This window comes from Otolemur garnettii, unplaced genomic scaffold (assembly GCF_000181295.1).
Source record: "Otolemur garnettii isolate 467f Iridium unplaced genomic scaffold, OtoGar3 scaffold00080, whole genome shotgun sequence".
NCBI lineage: Eukaryota > Metazoa > Chordata > Mammalia > Primates > Galagidae > Otolemur > Otolemur garnettii.
This window is the reverse complement of record NW_003852475.1, coordinates 2816076-2837680: the sequence shown is the minus strand read 5'-3', so window position 1 is coordinate 2837680 and position 21605 is coordinate 2816076. Positions and strand designations below refer to the sequence as shown.

Below are 21605 nucleotides of genomic sequence, written 5' to 3'. Positions count from 1 at the left end.
TGAGAATGGGGAGGGGTCCTAAAAATACTTGGGCTCAGGTCCTAGCCCTATTATATGTCAACTATGATGGACTCTTTAGCAGTGGGGGCTTGGGTATTTTTGTTCTTTGACTCACCAGGTGATTCTTTGAGAGTCATTGACGGGATTACTAGGAGGAAAAAAGTTGGGGGAGGGGATGGCTCTGCAAATACAGAGGGTGCGAAAAAGATATATACACACTTATTTATTTATTTTTTGTAAAGACAGAGTCTCACTTTATCGCCCAGAGTGCCATGGCATCACACAGCTCACAGCAACCTCAAACTCCTGAACTTAGGTGATTCTCTTGCCTCAGCCTCTTGAGTAGCTGGGACTACAGGCACCTGCCACAACTCCTGGCTATTTTTTTGTTGCAGTTCAGCTGGGCCCGGGTTTGAACCTGCCGCCCTTGGTATATGGGGCCGGTGCCATACTCACTGAGCCACAGGCACCACTCAGATATATACACATTTAAAGAAAGGTTAAAACTGTATTAAATTTGTAATGTTCAAGTCATGTTTGACTTCTGCAATTGCCAGGTTCAATGTATTCATCTTTTGTTATCAGTATATATTGAGTATTACCATTTTAATAAGGTTTTTTTTCTTTCTTATAATGTGTATACATTTTGGGGTCACCTTCTGTATATCTGAAGGATGGTCTGCCTTAGAAGACAGAACCAGGATTCGTGGGCATTTTCATTGTTTTCATCCAAGTAATCATAGCATCTTTCTTTCTCTCTCTCTCTCTCTCCCTCCCTCCCTCTCCCTTTCCAGCAAGAAGGAACTTTTGAAATAATCTAGTTCAACTCTTTCAGTTTGTAGTTGGAGAAATTAGTGGTCCAAAAAGTAAGGTGAGTTGGCCAAATTCAAATCTTCTAATTCCAATACAGTGACAACAACAACAAGATAAACAAAATAAAATAAGATCTTCTTCCTATTTCTGGGGATGTTCCCACTGCACCACAAAGGCATTTAAATCCTACTCTGATTTCAATCACAAGCAAAGCCGAAATGAGAAAGGAAAAGGTTACTTTAAAAAACATGGTGGACGCCTATGAATGAGGAATTGATATTTTAGAGTACTCAGATTAAATTTAGAGACTGTTGTGAATCTAAAGCTGGAATCTAGACTCTAGAGTTTCATGTTTACACCATTGAAACTGAAAGGGCAGAAAGATTTGATCTCTGATCCCTTTCCTCTCTATGGTAAGGGTCATGGCTAACATTCCTGTAACACTAAAAGCATAAAAATTTATTTAATCAAAGTTTTAATTGGTGGAAAAGCCTTCAGAAATGAAGATCCAAAGACCTTGGGAAAACTTTTTATATTTAGGTTTGGTGAAGAATGGACAGCCATGTAGAAATGTGGTTGGTCAAAAGGGTCCGACCTGACAGTAATAGACTGAGGGGGGAAACGCAACCAGGCTTGTCCGGATTCTTCTTGACCTTTCTGGGCCATATTCCTTCCTCCCAAGGGCTGGGGAACCTGAGGCTTTGAGGACACATGTGGGCCTTCTGGATCCTTGAGTGCAGCCTTTCACCTGCATCCAAATTTTGCAGAACAAATCCTTTTAATATTCAATAATAAAGCGATTTGTTTTGTGAGGTCTGGATTTGGGGGAGGCACACCAAACTGTCCTACTTTGGGGTATACTGTTTAGAGTCCAAACAAGTTCAAGCTGAATCTGTTCTCCCTTGCACCTCTCTGGGCTGCCAGAAAGCTGCGTGATCTCAGCGTGGACAAGGTCGCTGCCTCACTGGGGAGACCAGCTCTACCATGCAAGAGTTAAGAGATAAGGCGATTGGACGTGGGGAAACATGTATAGGGCTGGGACAGCCAGGGGACACTCCTAATAGGAGGGATATCTGGACACCCAGAGGGAAATAAGGAGCTGGGGTGGAAACTGGATAGGACAAAAGCTCAGGGCAATGGGAAGCCTTGAATGCGAGCATCTTCCAGGTTCCCACCTGGTGAGAAAGATACTCCATCCTCTGGCTAAATTGGTGCTCAGGATACAAAGCAAGAGAGTTAAAGCTCCTAGGATAAGGGCCAAGACCGACGGGCTCGGGGACAGTGGAGCTTGTCTTCCTAGGACCAGCGGTGAGGATGGAGGCCCAGGGGGGAGACCTCGACACCCTGTGTAGCTCCAGAAAAGAAAGATACCAAATTAAGGGCGCTTCCCGCTCTCCTGCCCATGCGTGGCCGCTGGCTTCTGGACCGCAGAGGAATCTGGTCCGAGGGGTCCCCTTTGGGCACCATCCGGTGGTGCGGATGGGGAGGGTCCCTGGTTACTCCTTAGCCCAGCCCAGCCGGAGCCGCTTGCGGGTGCCCACCCCGCTAAACAGTGTCCCCAGCTTCCACGCTGCTGGAGGGACCGAGTTCCTCCCTCCCCACCCGCTTTGGTGCGCCCGCTCCCGCGCCACGGCCTCGGGGCGGGTCCCTGCCGCCCGCACCTGCCCCCAGGGGCGGAGCGTGGCGGCGACAACGCGGCCCCAGCCTCCGCCACCGGCAGCCGAGCCGCGCCGCTCTCCGACATCCCCCTCTTCCCGCAAGGTGCACCTCTACTCTGGCGCCCGCCCTCGCTCCCTCCCTCCCTGTCCACGCGGTCGGTCAGTCCGTTCCTCCTCCCACCGAAGCCTCGGAACCTCGCACTTCTGATTCGAGTCCCCGCCGCGCTTGTCGCCGCCGCCGTGAGCCGCAGCCCCGTGCCATGGAGCCGGCCGCGGGCGTGGAGCGCCGCAACACCCCGGGGCCCGCCGTCCGGTCGCCGCCCCGGGGCCACGCGCCCTTGGCTGCCGCCCCCGGCCCGCTGAGCTCCCCGGAGCGCGAGCCGCCGCAGCCCGAGGAGGAGCGGCAGGTGCGGATCAGCGAGAGCGGCCAGTTCAGCGACGGGCTAGAGGACCGAGGTGAGCACACACCGCCCTGGTCTCCCGGGCCCTCCTCGGGGCTGGGCCGGCCCGACGAGGAGCCTCTGCTCCGGGCCGCCTCTGACCACTCGCGGGATGGACCGGACGGGGCGCGGGGCTCCGGGCCGGGAGCGCGCGGGGAAGCGGAGCCGGGACTTCCCGGCGAAGGCGCGGCGAGCGGAGGGCGGCAGCCCCACCTCCTGCGGCGGGCACCGCCTCGGCGGCAGCTTCTTCCCCCCGAAGCCCCAGAACCCGGCTGCCTCCAGGTCGACCCCGCCTGGGCCGGCGCTCTGCTCTCGGACAGCGCCAGCCCCTTCGGCGCCCACTGGAAAAGTTTGCAGGAGGCATTTATTGTTCTTTAGGAACCGAGCACTCCTAGGAAACTGCTCGGAGGGATCCAGCTCGATGCATCCTCCTTTCCGCGCCCCTTCTGCCCCCCGCCGGCTCCCTGGGAGAACTTCCCTCAGCCGGTGCAGCTGCGGGGTGTCCCTCGGCCACTGCCCGGCTGCCAGCCGCGCCAAAGGGCACAAGGAGGGGAGTGAGCCCGGCCCCGGGCCGCCGCTGTCCTCGCGCGCCCCGATATCCGGGACGCGGATCGCAGTGGGTCACTCACTCCCGTCTGGTATGGGAGTGCAGGGCTGGGACATCTGGGCTTGGGCCACCAACCTCATCTGGATAGATGCCGCTGAACCCCGGTAGTTCCCGGAGGGGGCGTCTCTAGAACCTTCAGAACTAAGCCCTCACCGCTGGCCTGAAACCCGCCAAGGTCCCTTTCTTTCCTAGTAGGCCAAACTCTACTTCGATGCCTCTCCGAGTTGCCCTCATAGGACCGGAGAGACTCCGCTGTTCATTCCCGCGTTTCTCTCCTCCACCCCTCGCTCGTTTCTTTTAGGCTTAGATTCCTTGAGGAGCTGAGGAGCGAGCCTTGTTCTTGGTCGCGCCTACGCCTTTTCTACTTATTGGTGAATCCAGATCCAAACTGTACCCCCTCGAAAAGCATCTGTGGTTCTGCTAAAACTGATTAGAGGCCAAAGCGGGATTCTTGCAGCCAGGCCCTTCAGGGGAAGCCGGCTCTTTCCACAGCCTCTCCCTTTTCTTGGAAGCCTGAGTTTGTTGGCCATGGCGAGTTTATGTATTTTAGACTTAGCAGGTTTCTGTCCTATTCTTAGTATCTCCTGTACATTTTTATTCTGGTTTAGTGTTCGGATGCACGATCTCCTTCTCTTTAGAAATTCTAAACTATAGCATATGAAACAGAATGACATGGAAACGGCATTTCTCAGAGAATCCGCCGAGATGCTCGGCGAGAACTGGAGCTGCTCCAGTTGCAACGAATTCTGCACCTATGTTGCGGTTTCTCCCCGTGGTCTCACGTAACTGGATGCCTTTTGAGAGACATTACAAACACCCAGCAAAACCTATCGTTTTTATTATCTAGGCTGTGTTAATTAATTACCTTTGCCTCCTCCAACTAGTATTGTAGGATTTTAAAATCTTATATGGGAGAAAGACAGAAACCTGGGTTGAGCTTATTTTTGTAGCATTGCAGGTCATCTTTAAGAGCTAGGCTATTTTTCTCTTCCCCCCAAAAATGATGGGAGGGAAAAAGTGCTAGGATGAGCTAAGATTTAACATCATTTTGTAGTTCACGTTTAAGTGTAAAAAAGCCCTTCTGAATTCATTCTTAAGTTATTTTTAAATGGTCAACAGAATTTCATTTTCTATTATATTATAGCATGAAAGCGCTGACTGTTCATAAACTGTCACTGTGTAAAAGCATTGCAAGTCACACACAATCTCTCTGTTAGGATAAACCCTCTCCCCTAAAGAACCCAGTGCTGTGTGGCATTGAAAACTGAAAGTCAATGTGACATTCTTTTGTTTGACCCATTCCTGATGGCAGAGTGTTCATGGTGAATGAGTCATTTTTGTTAAATAAATCAGAAGGTTACCCGGGAAGGTTTATTGTAATATTTGGTGTTTGTGTTATTTTTCCTTATGGGGCTGCATCTTTTCAGTATCGATTGATTTTTGTGTCTCTTGGGGATGGTTTGAGTGCAGCTGAGAGGATTTCAAGGGGAGGAACCTCAGCAGTTGCCTGCTGTGTTCTCTCCACGCTGCCTGGCTTGCTTTCTTCTAGGCCTGAATACCTATATATATATAGAGAGAGTGTGTGTGTGTTGGGGTGTAGGGGGGGGGGACGACTGTATTTGGCATTGTCTTTTGTCCTAACTTCCTTCTGAGCTATCTGGATGCTATTACAGACCAAGGGTAACTCCAGTCAAAGGTTTGTTTTGTATTCTAGTGTCCTGGGACTTGGGAGGCCTTCTTCTTTTCATTTCCTTTTTCCTTTCCTTCCCTTTCCTTTTTTTCCCCTTAGAAATTATGTGAGCTGGTTCCCACAAGCCTAGCTAGCTCAGAATGTCAGTAACCACAGTGCCATTTGTGGTGCTTGTAGTTCTAGGACCGAGAGCTCTGTGGCCTAAGACCTTCAGGGACTAAACAGACATAAAAAAATAGGCCGAGTTTATGTTAGTCATCTTCCCCTTTCAATATCCACTGTTTCTCTTCACATGTGTTTTTTGCATCATTGTATCCCAAACCTTAGGGCCTGGCCAGCTTAACCTTAAAGAGTTATATGCTTCAGCATTTCCCATTACCTTCACATCTAATGAAAATTCTCCTTCCTTCAGAGAATTCAAGCTTGACAAACCCTTAGGAGAAAGCAAATGGTGCTAATTCATACTAGTGTGGAAATGACTGATGGCTCTAATCTCTCTACATGTATTTGTATCCTCTTGCCCCTCAAATAAATAAGGAATCAGACTTTATTAATATAGCCTTATCTTAGTACTTCCAGGCCCAAATGGCAAATATGTGAAACTTGAATGAGGTTGAAATTCAAATATGGAACCCAGCTATGGGTAGGCAGGATCCAACTCTGTTTGCACATCTGAGGCCTGTCTTAGCTTCTCTACTGATGTTCTGCCTCTCCAGGCTGCCTTTCTTCTACCCCTGAAGCACGGATTCCTGAAAACCTTAGGAATTTTCACCATATCTTTGTGGTTGGGTGCCTGCTTTCAATGTGAGTGTAGTGACACCTGTATATGGACCATTCACTTGTGAGCTGGGTTTTAGTGGGTCATCATATTCCACTTCCCTTTGAGAAGCAAAAAAGTTTTCTATTCTGGGTATTGGCTGTATTTTTAGAAAGGAAATTCAGTAGGCAATAAGCAAAGATTGGATAGAAATGGGAAAGTCCTTCCCTTTTTTGGACAGTCTTCCCATAGAACTTACTCCAATTTTTAAAAATTTTATTAAAAATTTATTTATTGGCTCGGCACCTATAGCTCAACCGGCTAAGGCGCCAGCCACGTACACCTAAGGTGGCGGGTTCGAATCCCCAGCCCGGACCCGCCAAACAACAATGACGGCTGCAACCAAAAAATAGCCGGGTGCTGTGGCGAGTACCTGTGGTCCCAGCTACTTGGGAGGCGGAGGCAGGAGACTCGCTTGAGCCCAGGAGTTGGAGGTTGCTGTGAGCTGTAATGCCACGACACTCTACCCAGGGGGACAGCTTGAGGCTCTGTCTCAAAAAAAAAAAAAAATTTATTTATTGAAAATTCTCCTGGGGAAAGCACACACAGGATCAGTTGTGGAGAAGTGCTACTGCTGAGAGGATGCAAGTGTCCCCTTAGCAAGGCAGTCTAGCCTACAGGGTGTGTCATCAGAAACACCTGCAGGGGAGTGGCATCTAAATGGTGGGTGAGGCATATAGATTGTTCCACATGTGTGGTCAGGAACAGTTATATTATTGAAACCAGATAACTTTGGAAGAAAGACTAAGTGTTAGGTGGCAGAATAGAAAATCTAGAACACTGTTGTCCTTCTTAGAAAACTAAATCTCCTTCTAAAAGGAACCTTGTTTTTTCCCCCAGTGTATAAACCTCTGGAGATGGTTACTGTCTAAATAGCCAGCAAATGAACTGCTTATTTGAGTCAGTACTTAATGTTATAGCTTCACTTCACCTGAAAATCAATTGGCCAGGATGAAATGGAGATTTTTATATCATTTGGGAAAGGTACATAAATTATTAAGGATGTGTGAAATCTGCTCATTCTAGGATAGGGCTTTAACTGGTGATAGTAGTTAAAAATTAGAATGGGGTGTTTTTCTGGCATCTAGGGAAGGAGTAGACAAAGGGACATGCTGTATTTTCATTTGAAATCACTTGTACCTGGGGAAGAATTTGACAAGTGAGGGGATAACATTTTTTCATTTTTTATTTCCCATCCAAGTGCATTTATGATGCAAGGTTTAGAGAGATTTTTATTGTGAGATGATGGAGATGGTGTTTATACTCAACATTTGCATTCACATATCCCTTTTGATCTTGTATTAGCATATAGGTTTCAATTATTTAAAAATCTCTGGGATGCGAACTGGGCTTACTAAGCAGCCTTCTTGACGTTCCCTCTCGCTTTGTTTAGGACTTAGGGATGCTCAAGTCTAGGTTATAAAGGGTACTTAGAAGTTTTAGCAGAGTCCTTGTTTTAATATTTGAACAAGATGCAATTTTTGGCAACTAGAGGCTTAATCTGTTACCTACTCAGACAAATGAGGTGATGCCTTTTCCGTCATGAATACGTGTAAAATGCCCCACACTGTGTGATATTTTACAATTCGGTACTTTAGCCTCAGTGACCAATTCCTTCATAGTTTGGAGTTTTGCTGAAGCTGCTTAGCCTCTGAAAGGTGTAGTATGGGTTGTTTTGCCACAGATGGTACAATAAGCTCCTGTTTATGTAGACTGCATGTGTGAAAATTTTGTTCTCTGTGTAACTAAGAGATGCTATATATGATCTATTTTCAAAGGAGAAGAAAAAAGTACAAAGCAATATCATACTGAAGATATTTGTGTCTCTGACCCAAGGCAGTTGAAGCTTGGGCATTGCCTGGGGGTGGTCATGAATTTCAGCTGTTGTTGAGGATTCACAATGTTGAAAGCTTAGGAGACAAAAATAAAACCTGTCTTATACATGGCCTACCTGGGAAGCTATCTTCAGTTTTTCCAGAGTTAACCCATTTTAATATTGATAGATTTTTTTTTTTTTTTTTTAATAGAGACAGAGTTTCATTTTGTCGCCCTTGGTAAAGTGCAGTGGTGTCACAGCTATAGCAACCTCCAGCTCTTGGGCTTAGGCGATTCTCTTGCCTCAGCCTCCCAAGTAGCTGGGACTGCAGGCACCCACCACAACGCCCGGCTATTTTTTTGTTGCAATTTGACCGGGGCCAGGTTTCAACCTGCCACCCTCTGTATATGGGGCAGGCACCCTACTCACTGAGCCACAGGTGCCACCCTATTCTTAGAATTTTTTGACATGTGTTTGGTCCAATGGGTTACATACTATAGAGCAGAAAAGAGGAGGGAAGGAAGTGTGGCATGTAATTTGGGATTGGTGGCTCTTGTTGCTTGTGGTTAAAGAGAAATAGTTCTCCTTCTGTTAATTGTCAGGGGGAACAGTGAAGGCATTTGTATTCCCTAACTCCTTGGTTTGGGCAAAACTCAGTCTACCAGTTGGGACTGTGCTGGTGGATCAATGCAAATCAATGCCCACAGTGGAACAGCCCAAGTGGCCAACTAAATGTGGCTATTTGCACTGTTTCCTAACAGAAGAGCCTTGTTGGAAATGGCACCAACCACCTGAGCCAAGCAATTTAATGCAGGGCCCAGTGATGCCTGGTGTGATGTGTCAGGGAGTGGTGGGGTCTGTCGTTGCTGTAAAGAGGGCAGCTGCTGCCACCCTGCAGAAATACATGGCCCATATTGCCAGAGCCTGTCGTTTTCCGAGAGATGCCAGAAAGCTTGATTTTCATGGGAAATCTCTTAATTGTTAAAACACAGTGTGGGCCAGACAAAACACATCTTGGCTGATGGGCTGCCAGTTTGCAGTTTTGGGGTAAGAAATTGTAGCTCTGGCTGTGGGTTTCTGAGTAAGGAAATGTCTAACTTCCTTTTCTCCTGTTTTTGTCAGGCTTACTCGAAAGCAGCACCCGACTGAAGCCCCACGAAGCTCAGAACTACAGAAAGAAGGCGTTGTGGGTGTCCTGGTTCTCCATTATTGTCACCCTGGCGCTCGCGGTGGCTGCCTTTAGTGAGTATCTGGAGTCTTGCAGATCAATATGTGCTGCTGTTGCCTGTTTTATTCTCTGACTCCTATGGGAAACACTTTTGCTTTTAGTTGACTATTATTGATGAGTAAAATTTTTTTTTTTAGATGGTTGGAGAGTCAGGGTCCTTATAAATTAGTAAAATGGCTTTTCTCCTGTGCAGAGGGAAGAGATATTAAAAACAAGAAATGGAGAGCCCTGGCTCTCATCAGTATATGGGTTTGTGGAAGTAGATTCTGATTGCTAGCGGAATAGTGAAAATAATCTCTTGGTGGATGCCTTCAGCTTGGACTGACACGTGACACATATATATCCTTGAGATTTATATTTTGAGCCTAATGCAAAAAGATGGATGCAATATTGCAATGAGCCTTTTCCTTTTCCCTGATTGTATCTTGCAGTAAAATTTATTGCACATTTTAATGAAAGAAAAATGACAGGGTCTTCTCTCAAGTTTTCAATGGCCACAGAAACCAAAATGTTTATTACGATCCAGTACTACAGAAATGGAACAATTTCTGCCAAATAATCTTGTTTGGGAGTTAGGAAGCTGGGTGGTGTGTTTTTTCTCAACCAATGTTTATAGCCTATGGAAATGTACATGTGCTATTTATTCTTATGAATTGTGCAATGATCACAAGCCTAAGCAGTGACAACCACAGCTCAACCTTGGTAGAAACCATGTTACTTTTTTACGCTAGGTAAAGGAGGAATGTATTTTGTGTTTTTTGTGATGAATTTATTACGTAATAGAAAAAGATCTATATTGCATGTGATAAGGGTCATTCAGGGTGTCTCCTGTGACAGCACTGGGAGTAGGAAAAGAAAAGACCACATCCGCTAGAAGTCATGGCTGGCTGTGTGTTATTTAAAATTCTATTCTGCGAGCTTAGATCTGCTGTTGGAAGTTGGGGTTGGCTCCCAAGAGGGAATATTAAAATTTGACCAAATGCTCCCTGCAAAAGGAGGCATATATTACTTGAAACAATTTATAGAAACACTGTGCCATGTCTTGGCTCTAAAAAAGCCAAACATTCAGAAGTAGAGGGTAACGCATTCCAGGGTATAAACATTTTACCACTAGTGAGCCAAAAATCAAATCAAGAAGAATTGTGATTCCTGAAGATAGAGATTCCTTCCCCTCCCCCCTCTTCTTCTTTTTTAATGCTGAAACAAGAATAACAAGCCCCTTGAGGTCCCTAGAGGACAATTTGGTTGCGTTGGTTGGTGGAGGGCTCTGGATCAGACACTGTAATTTACATATGTAAAGAAAGAGGAAAGGCTTTAAGGGAAGTGATTTACAAACAGAATGATGCTCGGTCAGGTCCGTGTGCCTAATAAAGCTGTTAGGACTTTATCATGAGGTTGTTTGAATGAGGACCTGAATGTGAAGAAATATTGAACAGATCTTTCCTCTGGGAGAATAATTGTACATTTGACATTTGTACATATGTCGCCTCACATAATAGGGAAAAATTATGGTAAAATTTTTGTTTTCACCTGCTATACCTGGTCAGTCAGGTTACCTTAAAAATGTTATTCCATTTCCTTTGATAGGGAAAGACTCTTGAGTAATGCATGAAATATTAGAATGTTACTTAGCGAGAAGGATTTCCCCCTCTTTTTCTTTTCAAAATGCTTTCACATCTTTATTGCAGCAGGTATTTAATTGAAATCCTCTGTCTTCTTGCCAGTAAAATGTTGGGATTGGTAGGTAATGCCATGACCTGGGTTACAGGTAGTGCATTCACTTTTTTCTCAAGTTACTTTAAACTCTTCTAGTTCAATCAAAGTAAAGAATTTAGAAGATGAATTATATTTTCCCCCATTTTAACTATAGAGTAGCTTTACTGGGTGTGTGTGTTTTGTATTTTAAACCCCTGGGGTCAGCTCTTATTGTGTGAGAGATGTTGGCTTCACTTTTTAGTTTTATAAATGTATTTATAGTATGAAATATTTAAAATCCTTTGCAAAACATCATTTACAGGTCGACAGACTTCAGGGCAGTTCTTTTCCTAGTTTTGAATGAGGAAAAGAGAGATTAAACAATGTAAACTTATTTTTGAAGTTGTATTTAAGTCAGTGTCTAAAGAAAAAAATGGAACATTCCAGAAATGGCAATAAACATATATTATTTCAAAAAGTGCCACAAGGAACTCTTGTCTTATTCTCCAAGGAGGTGATTGACAGAGTTGTATGAAATGGAATACTCTGCCTTGGTAAGCTTCTGTTCTGTCCATTGAGATGGGCAGGTTGAAACTATTTGTATTTTTAAGAGGATTGCTATAAAAATCACTATAGGTAATGCTTGGGAGTAGCAGAGAAGTCTTGGAGCATGTGCCTGTGTGATGCGTGTGTGTGCTACTCAGGGTGTTAATCATGGTGAAGAGAAATTAACTGTATTTATGGCCATGATTTCTTGCCATTGAGGAATGACAAAAAAAAAAAAAATGGGGGCAGGAAGGGTATCCATCTTTGCATAGACTTTTCAATGAATGAACTAAGAGAAATTTAAAAAAAAAAAGGAAACCAAACCAGGGTGTCTGTAGCTCAGTGGGTAGGGCGTCAGCCACATACCCCGAGGTTGGTGGTTGATTCAAACCTGAGCTGGGCCAGCTAACACAACAATGACAACTGCAGCAAAAAAATAGCCAGGTTTTGTGGCGGGTGCCTGTAGTCCCAGTTAATTGTGAGGCTGAGGCAAGAGAATCGCTTAAGCCAAAGAGTTTGAGTTTGCTGTGAGCTGTGGTGCCACGACACTTTACCCAGGGAGACAGCTTGAGACTCTGTCTCAAAAAAAACCAAAAAACAAAAACCAACCCTTCCCCCTCAACCCCTCTTCCCCATTTTGTTATTTGTAGTTAGGTAGAAAAAAATATTTCTTGGAAAATGATAAATTTCACTGAAAGGTTTAGATATCAGGCTTAGTTCTTACTTATTTTATAAAGAGTTATGATTTTTTGGAGACAATTGGGTCATCCTTGTGGCCATTCTCTTGCTAGTGCAGTGTCCTGAGCTGTATCTGCTAGGGTCCATTGGATTTCACTTACTCAACTACCGTTGTCTATTTAATTGTAGACTTCTGAAGAAATGCTGTTGGATCTTTCATGTTTGGAAATGAGGGGCATGGATATATAGGTTTGACACATTTTTTTCTCAGTCAAGAAAAAGACATATTTTTACATAACAGGCACATTGTAGGTAAAGACTGTTACCCTTCTTCACACAGGGAATTGGTATGCTGTGTTTTCCAAGTTAGCAGTCTCTAAAAGACCTAATGATAAAAGTAGCTTAGGTCAGTATTACCGAATTATTTGTGACAAATAATGTGTGATCGATATTCACATGTCTGGTATAATTTGAAAATTAAGTTGGATCTTCTAAATTTGTGCCTTGAACGTGTTTTGAAAGGGGTATGAATTATTTTTGATAATACTTGGTAATATGGTAATTTTGGATCTGTTCAAATGCTGATATAAAACCAGATGGTAATGCATCTTGAATATTTCAGAGAGAGCCCTAGTTTGGTTTTAAAATTGATTCCGTTTATAATCAGTAGCCAGCATGGAAAATGGCAATCCTGTTACGAACAAATGTGAAAAAAAAATGTCTATTTTAATAATGATGCTTGAAGGAGAATAGAAGTTCTGTTTCAAAACTCAGGGTTTTGACGTCATTGATGTCTTTGTTAGAATGATTTAGGAAAATGCATTCTTGCTGTGTTTTTGAGGTCTGAATATAAGTTAATTTTTAGGTAGTCAATACATGGTCCATGGGAAATAAAGATGTATTTGAAACATTTTTAGGAGGAAATATTTCTAAGGTACCCAGGTCCATTAAAAACAACAACAGCAAAAAAGCATTCCAAACTCAGATCTTCTCAGAAGAAGCTTATTCAAAGATTTAAGAATTAGAAAAAAACTCTGAAGAATGATTTTCTCTTTATATGTGGGGACTTTAAAGTAATTTATTTGATTTTAGTGTAAACTCTTGACTCTTAAAAATGGCAGGACATGTGCCTTAATTCTTTTATTTCTGAAATTTGAGACCAAGAGCAGAGAGATGGATAAAATGAAATTACTTGGTTCTTCTGTAAACTCTGCAAAAAATGTCTGGAAACTTTCTTGGGTTTCCCCCCTGAGAGACACATGAGGAGATAAGACCCTTCGGGCATTTTCTGGTGTCCTGAGAATAACATCCAAATAGTTACAGTGGCTATAAAAGTCTGGGCTGGCCTGGCCTTTGTCCCCTGAACTTCTCCTTAGTCCTTCAGTCAACTTATCTTCTCAGGGATCTCCTGTGGTGGGTGACAGGTTCCTTGTTGGCAGTGCCCCTTCTGAAGAGGCCTCCCTAGGCATGGACTGCTCCCAGTGCAGAATCACCACTGTACTACCTGTTTTTCCAACACAGTTCTTGCTTGTGTGTCCCTGCTCCATAAGCTGAGGATGCTGGGGAAAGCCTGATCTCTTGGCCAGTGTCCCCAAGGCCTCTACCTCTGAAGTGCTTCTGTGAAACAGAGACATAAACATGCAGCTTACATCCTGCCTGTATAGTTTGTATAGTTTTCTGGTCTCATATTTATATTATTGAAAAAAGCCACATATGTACCTGATAATGGCTCATGAACCCAAAGGTGCACAGTGCAAAACTGTCCCATCCTGAAGTCTGTCTCTCCCAATTCCTGCAGAGAGCCTCTGTCACCAGTGCCTTGTGTTCTTTAAGACATTTTCTGTGCATGCACATGCCCAGTTGTGCTGCCTGCAGACACTCTGGCTGCTGCTAATGCTACAGGTTATATTTTATCCTTGCTGGTTTTTGAAACAGCGTGGGCCTTTCCTAGCAAGCTGCTGTTTTTACTGCCTTGTGTAAAGTGAAATCGGTGTAGACAATCTTCAGGAATTCCCCCTCCATGAACATCGGTCTGCTGCTGCTGAGCCGGGTGACGACCAGTGGGGTGAGAATGTGGGCAGGAAGTCTGAGGGCCACATCCTGGTGGTGTTTTATGGGATAACTCGCTCCTGCCAGTGTGCGTTGGCAGTGATAACTACCAAGGCTGCTTCTGAGAGGTGGAAACCAGGAGGGAGGAACAGGCAGATGTGTGGTTTGGGAACCTCATTCTGGTAACTCTCCCAGTCTCTGGGTTCTTTCTTCACACCCTGCAGCCACATGATCAAAGGTTCTCTGCCTGTCACCCACTGTGTGCTGCTAGATACACAGCACTGATAGCATGGGGAACACAGTGTTGTATTTTAGCCAGGCCCCTTTGCTCCCCACAAGGTCCCTGGTGATCTTGCCCTTTCTTCCTGGCTGGACTCCCCTCCTCCCATCCCCTAGCTCACTGCTCTTGCCCACAGTGCTCCTGGTGGTTCCCAGATGCTGCTGTGTCCTGCTCTTCGCACACTTTACCCACACACCTGCTCCTCCCTTGATCTTAGGTGCCCTTCGTTCCTGACCCCCATCCTTTTTCTAGCTAAGTTTTACTTATCCCTCAAAATCAAGATGAAAGATTGCCTCTTCCAGGAAGCCTTCCAGGCTGGTTTAAATGCTCCTTCTTTCTCATAGTCGCATGGACATCCATCAAACCTGAATTGTCAGGTCACCTCTTTCTGTGCCAATGTACACTCAGCGCCAGCGCCCTCTCCTCTCTGGGCTGCATTCTCTGTCCTTAACACAGTTGGGGGATTCAGATATTGGTTGGACTACAGTCAATTTTGCTGCTGGTTGCTGCTGGTTAAGGATGCATAGTTATGGGTCCCAGACAGAAGAATAGCAGCTCTTTCAGGTGAATGGAAACAAGGAGGGAAGCTGCAAGCTGGGCATCCTCAGCTCTGCAAACAGCTGGGGTGTAGGAACCCATTCTCTCCCCTCTCCTCTACTCTCCTGCTCTCTTCTCCCTCTGCCTCCTCTTGCACTGAAGGATCCAGGCTTCTATTAACAAGGACTAGCCTGATGCTCTCAGGGGGAACACATCTTCCTGAGTCTCCACCCCACAATGAGCTGCTGTTTCCAGCCTGCAGCAGAGGAGGGGGCTCGGCAGCTGCTTGCCTGTTCTGCTTCCCTTCTCAGCGCTTTCTGCACACAGCGTTTCATTACAAGTGTGGTGGGTGTGCACAGTTGTGGCAGCGACACAGGGTAGCTGGGCAGCAAGCCCCAGCTGGAGTCAGCTCATCATGCCTGCGTGTCCTCATCTCTTCTTGCTTGGGTCCTTGCTGGCAGGGGCCCCTTGGGAAATTTGTGAGGGTTTTCCTCCCATCTCTCATTATTTTTTCAGTCATACTTGTTAGGCAGTGGATGAGAAGGGGTTTTCTGGTGTACCATGTTCCAGGGCTGTGATTTGGTCCTCGGGGAATTGCCTCTTTATGTTGAATTTCTGGTATAGCTCCTCCTGGACAAGAAGCTGTGTCCTGGCACCCTGTGCTGTGGGCTCAGATGCAGAAGTGTTCAGATCCAGAAGGCTCAGAGGAAGCCAGAGGGACAGAGAGAAGCTCCGCTCTCCCCAGTGGAGGCACCTGTTCCTCACTTCCCACCATCTTCTCTGCCTGCCACACCACCTTCCTGCTGGCAAATGTGTCTGCCCAGGCTCAGTGAGAGCCTGCCAGCAAAGGACATACCACAGGGGACAGCAGGGAGTGAAACCGTCTGCTCCCTGCAGAGCTCAGGTCTAAGTGGAAAGGTGAACTCCTGTTCCTTCAGAACAACTGACAGGGCAGCCGGCAGCACAGGTAACTGGACCACATCCCCCTTTAGACTGGCTCGGAGAAGGGTAGCGCTGACCTGTTAGTGTCAAGACAATCTCCAGTCCCAGGAGTCCCCTGGCCCCAAAAAGGATGAGGTGAAAATCAGAGCTATCAGTACAGCACTTAGGGGGGAAGCCTGGCCGTCTCAGGAAGGGGGTTGGGTTACAATGTCTGCACAGGGATGGAACATGGCTGCATTACTGTGGTTGGGCTGATGTAACAAAGTACCCAGAGTCAGTGGCTTAAACAATAGAATTCTGTTTTCTTACAATTTTGGAGGCTAGAAATCCAAGATGGAGGTGTCAGCAGGGCTGGGTTCCTCTGAGGGCTTTCTCTTGGGGTCACACAAGAGCATATTCTCCCTGTGTCTTCACACGGTCATCCCCTTGTGGATGTCTCTGTCCTCATTCCCTCTTACAGGGACACTCGTTATATTGGATTTGGGTCACCACAATGACCCCATTTTAACTTAATTACCTCTTCACAGACCCTTTCTCCAAATACACTCTCATTCTGAGGTACTGAGGGGGTAGGACTTCAACATGTGAATTGTGGGGACACAATTCAGCCTGTAACAATAGTCTTAGCCAGCCCCAGAAGGGTGGAAACTTAGGTCCCAGAATTAAGTAAATGCCTTAAAAGGACTTTACCTTCAGTGAAAGGCTAGACCAGAATAAACACACTTCCCTGCTCAGGAAGACGGTGAGGAAGCACCTGGTTAGGCACCTCTGTGTGGGGTGAGGGTGGTGGGGCAAGCCCTCACTAACTGTGAGACTGACCTATATAAATTTGTGTTTGGAATTTTCATAGGTTGATTCCTTGGGAAATAGACCCTGAGACTCTGAGATTTACTACAGAAGGTTATTGGGCACTGGGAGTGCTGTTGTGGTTCTCAGGAATAACACCAGGAAGGGAGCCAGGGAGGCAGGACGGGCAAGGAGGTTGCTCATAAGAGATATAGGGGGGATGAGTGGAAATAGAGAGGGAGACAGAATGGGAACTCTGCAGTGCCTTTGCCTTGGAGGCTGGTTCCGGGGACTTGAAAGCTGGGATGGCCCTGCAAAGTTAAAAATTGGAGCACTTGCAAGACCAGTCTTTGGTGCCTGCTGCCCCAGGGACAGGTGTAGCCTTGGGGGAGGTAACTTCCTTCAGTAGAGGCCAGTTCCAGGCTTGGGAGGAAGTCTTTAGCAGCCGTCTCTGCAGCTGGGGGGATGAGTGCCCAGGTCCTGAAGGAGGATCCAGGGCAAACCATGACATTCATTCTAGGAATCTGTACTCTCCACTTAGCCTGGGAACCCTCAAGCTCAGATATTAACATGGGCATGGCCCTAGGTTGGAAATCTCCCTGGAATACCTGAAGGAAGCAACTAGAACCTCAACCAAGGCCCAAGCTGTGCTGGGGAGGCAGCCTTCCCAACGATGAGGCAGCAGGTAGGAAGGTCCTGAGAACAGGACCCACCAGGACTGAGAGTCATGCAGACAGCAGGATTAGAACTGAAATCACAGAGGAGGGATTAACTGACAAAATTTGTAAAATAAGTATGTTTGTTATGAGTAGATAATCAGAAAGGAATCAAACACATGGAAGAAAAGACACTGAAAGAGAACAACTGGAAAAAAACAAATGAATATGTTTTTATTATCTTGATCAAAGCTCTAACATGGATGTAGTTATAAAACAGTTAAAAACCATAGCAGTTCCCATTCTGTTTCCCTCTCTATTTCCACTCATCCCCCCTAAATCTTTTATGATCAGCTTTTAAATTTACTTATGTAAATGACAGGCTTCCAATGCTAATTATTGATTTTTTTTTCATTTTGGCATTATTTGTTGATTTCCTCCAATGAGAGGGGATATTGTACTCTCTGATCTTCCTTGCCCCACAAAAAACAGGCTGATTCCTGAATTTCCATCCTCACATACTAGTTACGGATTTCATTACTGTGACTATAAGTCCTGCTCACTGAACGGTAGGGTGACCCACGTTACTTCTTTATTGCACAGTTTTTGATTTTCTCCAGATTTAATATCTGTTTTGTTTATTCCTATGCTTACTTTTCTATGTTTTGTTTCTTATTAAGCTCTCTTTCAGCATTTCAGTGCCAATCTCTAGTTCTCTTTGATACTTCCAGATGCAGAGATAATTTCTATCGGTTTCTTCTTGATGAAATCTGTCTGGGAGCCATCTGACCTGCTGTAATCCATTCTGGTTGTCCTTTCTACCTGGTGCATAACTGTGGCCTGGCATCTCCTTTCACCACCTTTTTTGAGGTTCCCTTTATTTCTGTCCTCTGTTGGGCCCCCTCTTTACTGGATACCATGTTTTTCTCTTTTCTGGTTTACTCCCTCTTACGGAGAACACATCTTGTCTTAGCTCCCAAGGAAAGGACATACAGGAGGTATAGTTTTCAAACCATGTGATTCCTGAAATGTCTTCAACATACCCTGACACTTGATTGATAATTGGATAAAAAATTCTCAATAGGAAGTAGTGTTCCTTTATTTTCTTGTAATTTCTAATATCGCTATTAAAGCTCTAAACTATTCTGAAACCTAACCCTTGCTGTGCTGGGAGTTCTTTTATCCCTGCGAACATCTATCTTCTCTTTGTCTTTTTGTTCTACTTCCTGGGAAATCTTCTCAACCATATATTCCTGCCTTTCTATAGAGCTTTCCTTTTCTATGGTCAAGGATTTTTTTCGTTGTTGTTGTTTTTTGTCTGAGTATTTTCCTTTGGGAAAAAATTATTTAACTCTGTTTTATGGATCTTTGAAATAGATTTTTTGTTATCTTTCTGAAAATATTTGTGACAATTAAGAAAAGGTTTCTGTTTCTTGTGTTATCTTCCCCACAATTTGCTTTTCTTTTTTTCTGCTGCTCTGGACTTCATCATTCATGTTAGGGGAAGAATTCTCTGAGTGGTGGTCCTGGATGGCCTGATCATGTTAAAAATGGGCCACTGAGGCTGAGCATGGTGGCTCATGCCTGTAATATTAGCACTCTGGGAGGTTGAGGCGGGTGGATTGCCTGAGCTCACTATTCGAGGCCAGCCTGAGCCAGAGTGAGGACTCATCTCTAAAAATAGTCAGGCATTGTGGCGGCTGCCTATAGTCCCAGCTACTTGGGAGGCTGAGGCAAGAGAATTGCTTGAGCCCAAGAGTTTCAGGTTGCTGTGAGCTGTGAGGCCATGGTACTTTACCGAGGGTGAACGAAGTGAAACTCTGTCAAAACAAACAAACAAACAAAAAGGACCTTTGAAAGGCTGACTGGAGCTCTGAGTGTGCAGGTGACATTCATTGCCAGGTGACATGGTCATACTGTTCTTTTGGTAGATTCTAGTTTAATACTTCTACATCCTTCTTCTTGGCTCTTCCAGATACTCCAGAGAAGGGTACTCTGATCCTCAGTCTGGAAGGTAAACCTCTGACTGCCTGAATTTTGGGACCTGAGCTGGGAATGAAGTTTGAGATGTCAACATTCTGTTTGAAATTCTTTACTGAGTTAGCCACTTTCAGTTTTTCAGTTTGGTTTCCCCATCTTTAGCTGAGTCTGGTGTTCCTCAAAGAAGGGATGGTTGTGCTTTCTCCAGAGATAAATGTCCGGTAATCTGATGGGAGAGTGGGCTGTAAGTATTACCCTTCTGTGCAGAGTTGGGGAGGGAATCTGCAGAACTGCTTTTAAAATAGGTCTTGAAGCAACCATTCTTATTGTCTGTCTTCTCTTCCTACATTGTGCTACCTACCAATTCCTGTTTTCATGCTGTGTGTTAGGAATTTGCTTTCCGGAGTCTATTAAATCAATCACCACTTGCTTACATGTTTTCTAGCTTTTGAAAATTGTTTTTGTTGCCTTTTCCATTTTTTTTTTTAAATCTGCTTCCATTTCCTTCTAATTTTTTATGATTTTACTTTTTATATTTAACTATTTACTTTGTTTTGAATTTAATCTGAAGTACTAAAACAATATGTTTAGTGCCTTTGAACATCTTCTGAGCTCCAGATCCATACTTCCAGCTACCTGTTAGACCATGTGAATAGTCCCTATGCACCATGCATCGGTGTTCATCCAGTTTCTTTAAGGAGCTTCTTCCATTTTATTTTCCTATAAGTTTATCTTTTTAAAACAAACCTCTGCTCTTAGTTTTGTGAAGTTTTGAGAGGAAGCAAAAGTAAATGTGAGGAATCATCCTGCTATATGTTGCTGGAAGTGTCAAACAGAATAATTTGTAATGAAAAATATGGTACATGAGCCAGAAACCAATGAGAAATAACTAGTGAACCAAAATATAGATCTGAGGAACTTATCCAAAATGTAAAACAAAGTGATTCCTTACATTCATATTTACTAAGAGCCATGGAAGATAGGCTGAATTCCAATATAAACAAATAAGAATTCTAGAAGCAGGGAAGAGAGGAAATAGAGAATAGTCAATGTTTTCAGAGGTGCTTGAAACTGTTTTGGAATTAATGGAAGGGATGGAATACATACTGTTCAAACCTTTAGATGGAAAAAAAAAGAATTAGGAAACTTACTTGACTCAGTAGACAGCAAAAGTGAAATAAATGGCATAGAAAAAAGCATAGAAAATGCAAAATAATATGTAGAAACAAAATCCAAATATCTTAGTAATTACAAAAAGTATGAATGGATTAAATCTATCAGGTAAAAGACAGAACTAGATTGCATTTGAAAAATCTAGCTATATACTATTAACAGGAGATAAATTTAAAACACAAGGCCATAGAATGGCTTTAGTATAAATGTAGAGAATGATGTAACTGGCAAGTACTAACAAAAGAAATTTGTCATAGCTGTATAACTCAGAGAAAATAGATTTGAAGACAAAAAGTATTACTGAGTATAAAGGATATTACTATGTAAACAAGGTTCAATTTGCCTAGAAGATAAAACCCTTATGAATTTGTGTATATCAAACAACAAAGCCTCAAAACACCCAACCAAAAATTGATGAGATTGTAGGTAGAAATGGACATATCATAATTATAATGGTGATAATATTACCTCTTTTACTAGTTCCTAGATAAGACAAACAATTAGTGAAGATATTGAAGATTTGCCTTATGCATGTCAGTGTTTTTCAAACATTGTTGACTCCTATCTATGGCAAAAAATGCATATGTGTCCTAGAATATATAAACTTATGTGCCTATATACTATATGTCTTCATATCTAAGACAGTCTTGATTATAATAAGCAATGAACTAGTAGGAGATAAAAATTGCTGCCATTGAACTGTAACATTATGTTCATTATATGAACCACATGGTTTCAGAGTTTTTAAAATGTGAAATTAACTTTGATGTAGCCTCTTTCATTTTAAAAAGTGCCGATCACACTATTTATCAAAATGCTTTTATGGCCCACTAGAGGATTGTAACCTTTAACAAACACTGATCCAATAGGTCAGTATAGAGCCATGTATTCAACAGGTATGCTTCAACATTATGGACCATCTATGAAAGGTGACCAATTCCAAGACTGGGCGCCGTGGCTCATGCCTGTAATCCTAACACTCTGGGAAGCCAAGGCAGGTGGATCACCTGAGCTCACAAGTTCCAGACCAGCTTGAGCCAGAGCAAGACCTTGTCTTTAACAATAGCTGGGTGTTGTGGCAGGCACCTATAGTCCCAGCTATTTGGGAGGCTAAGGCAACAGAATTGCTGGAGCCCAGGAGTTAGAGGTTGCTGTGAGCTGTGAAACCACAGCACTCTGTCAAGGGCAACAAAGTGAGAATCTGTCTCAAAAAA

The 21605-nt window shown here is 44.2% G+C and overlaps 1 protein-coding gene across 1 annotated transcript in view; it reads left to right on the top strand.

The window, feature by feature from the left end:
• The first annotated feature begins 2675 nt into the window (after positions 1-2675).
• The window catches only part of TMEM163 (transmembrane protein 163), a 256522-nt gene continuing 237592 nt past the window's right edge, over positions 2676-21605 (top strand). The window contains exons 1-2 of the mRNA XM_003794372.1: positions 2676-2927; positions 8964-9083. Of these exons, the coding sequence (XP_003794420.1) occupies positions 2732-2927; positions 8964-9083 (316 nt within the window). The 5' untranslated portion in view covers positions 2676-2731. The remainder of the gene's footprint in view (positions 2928-8963; positions 9084-21605) is intronic.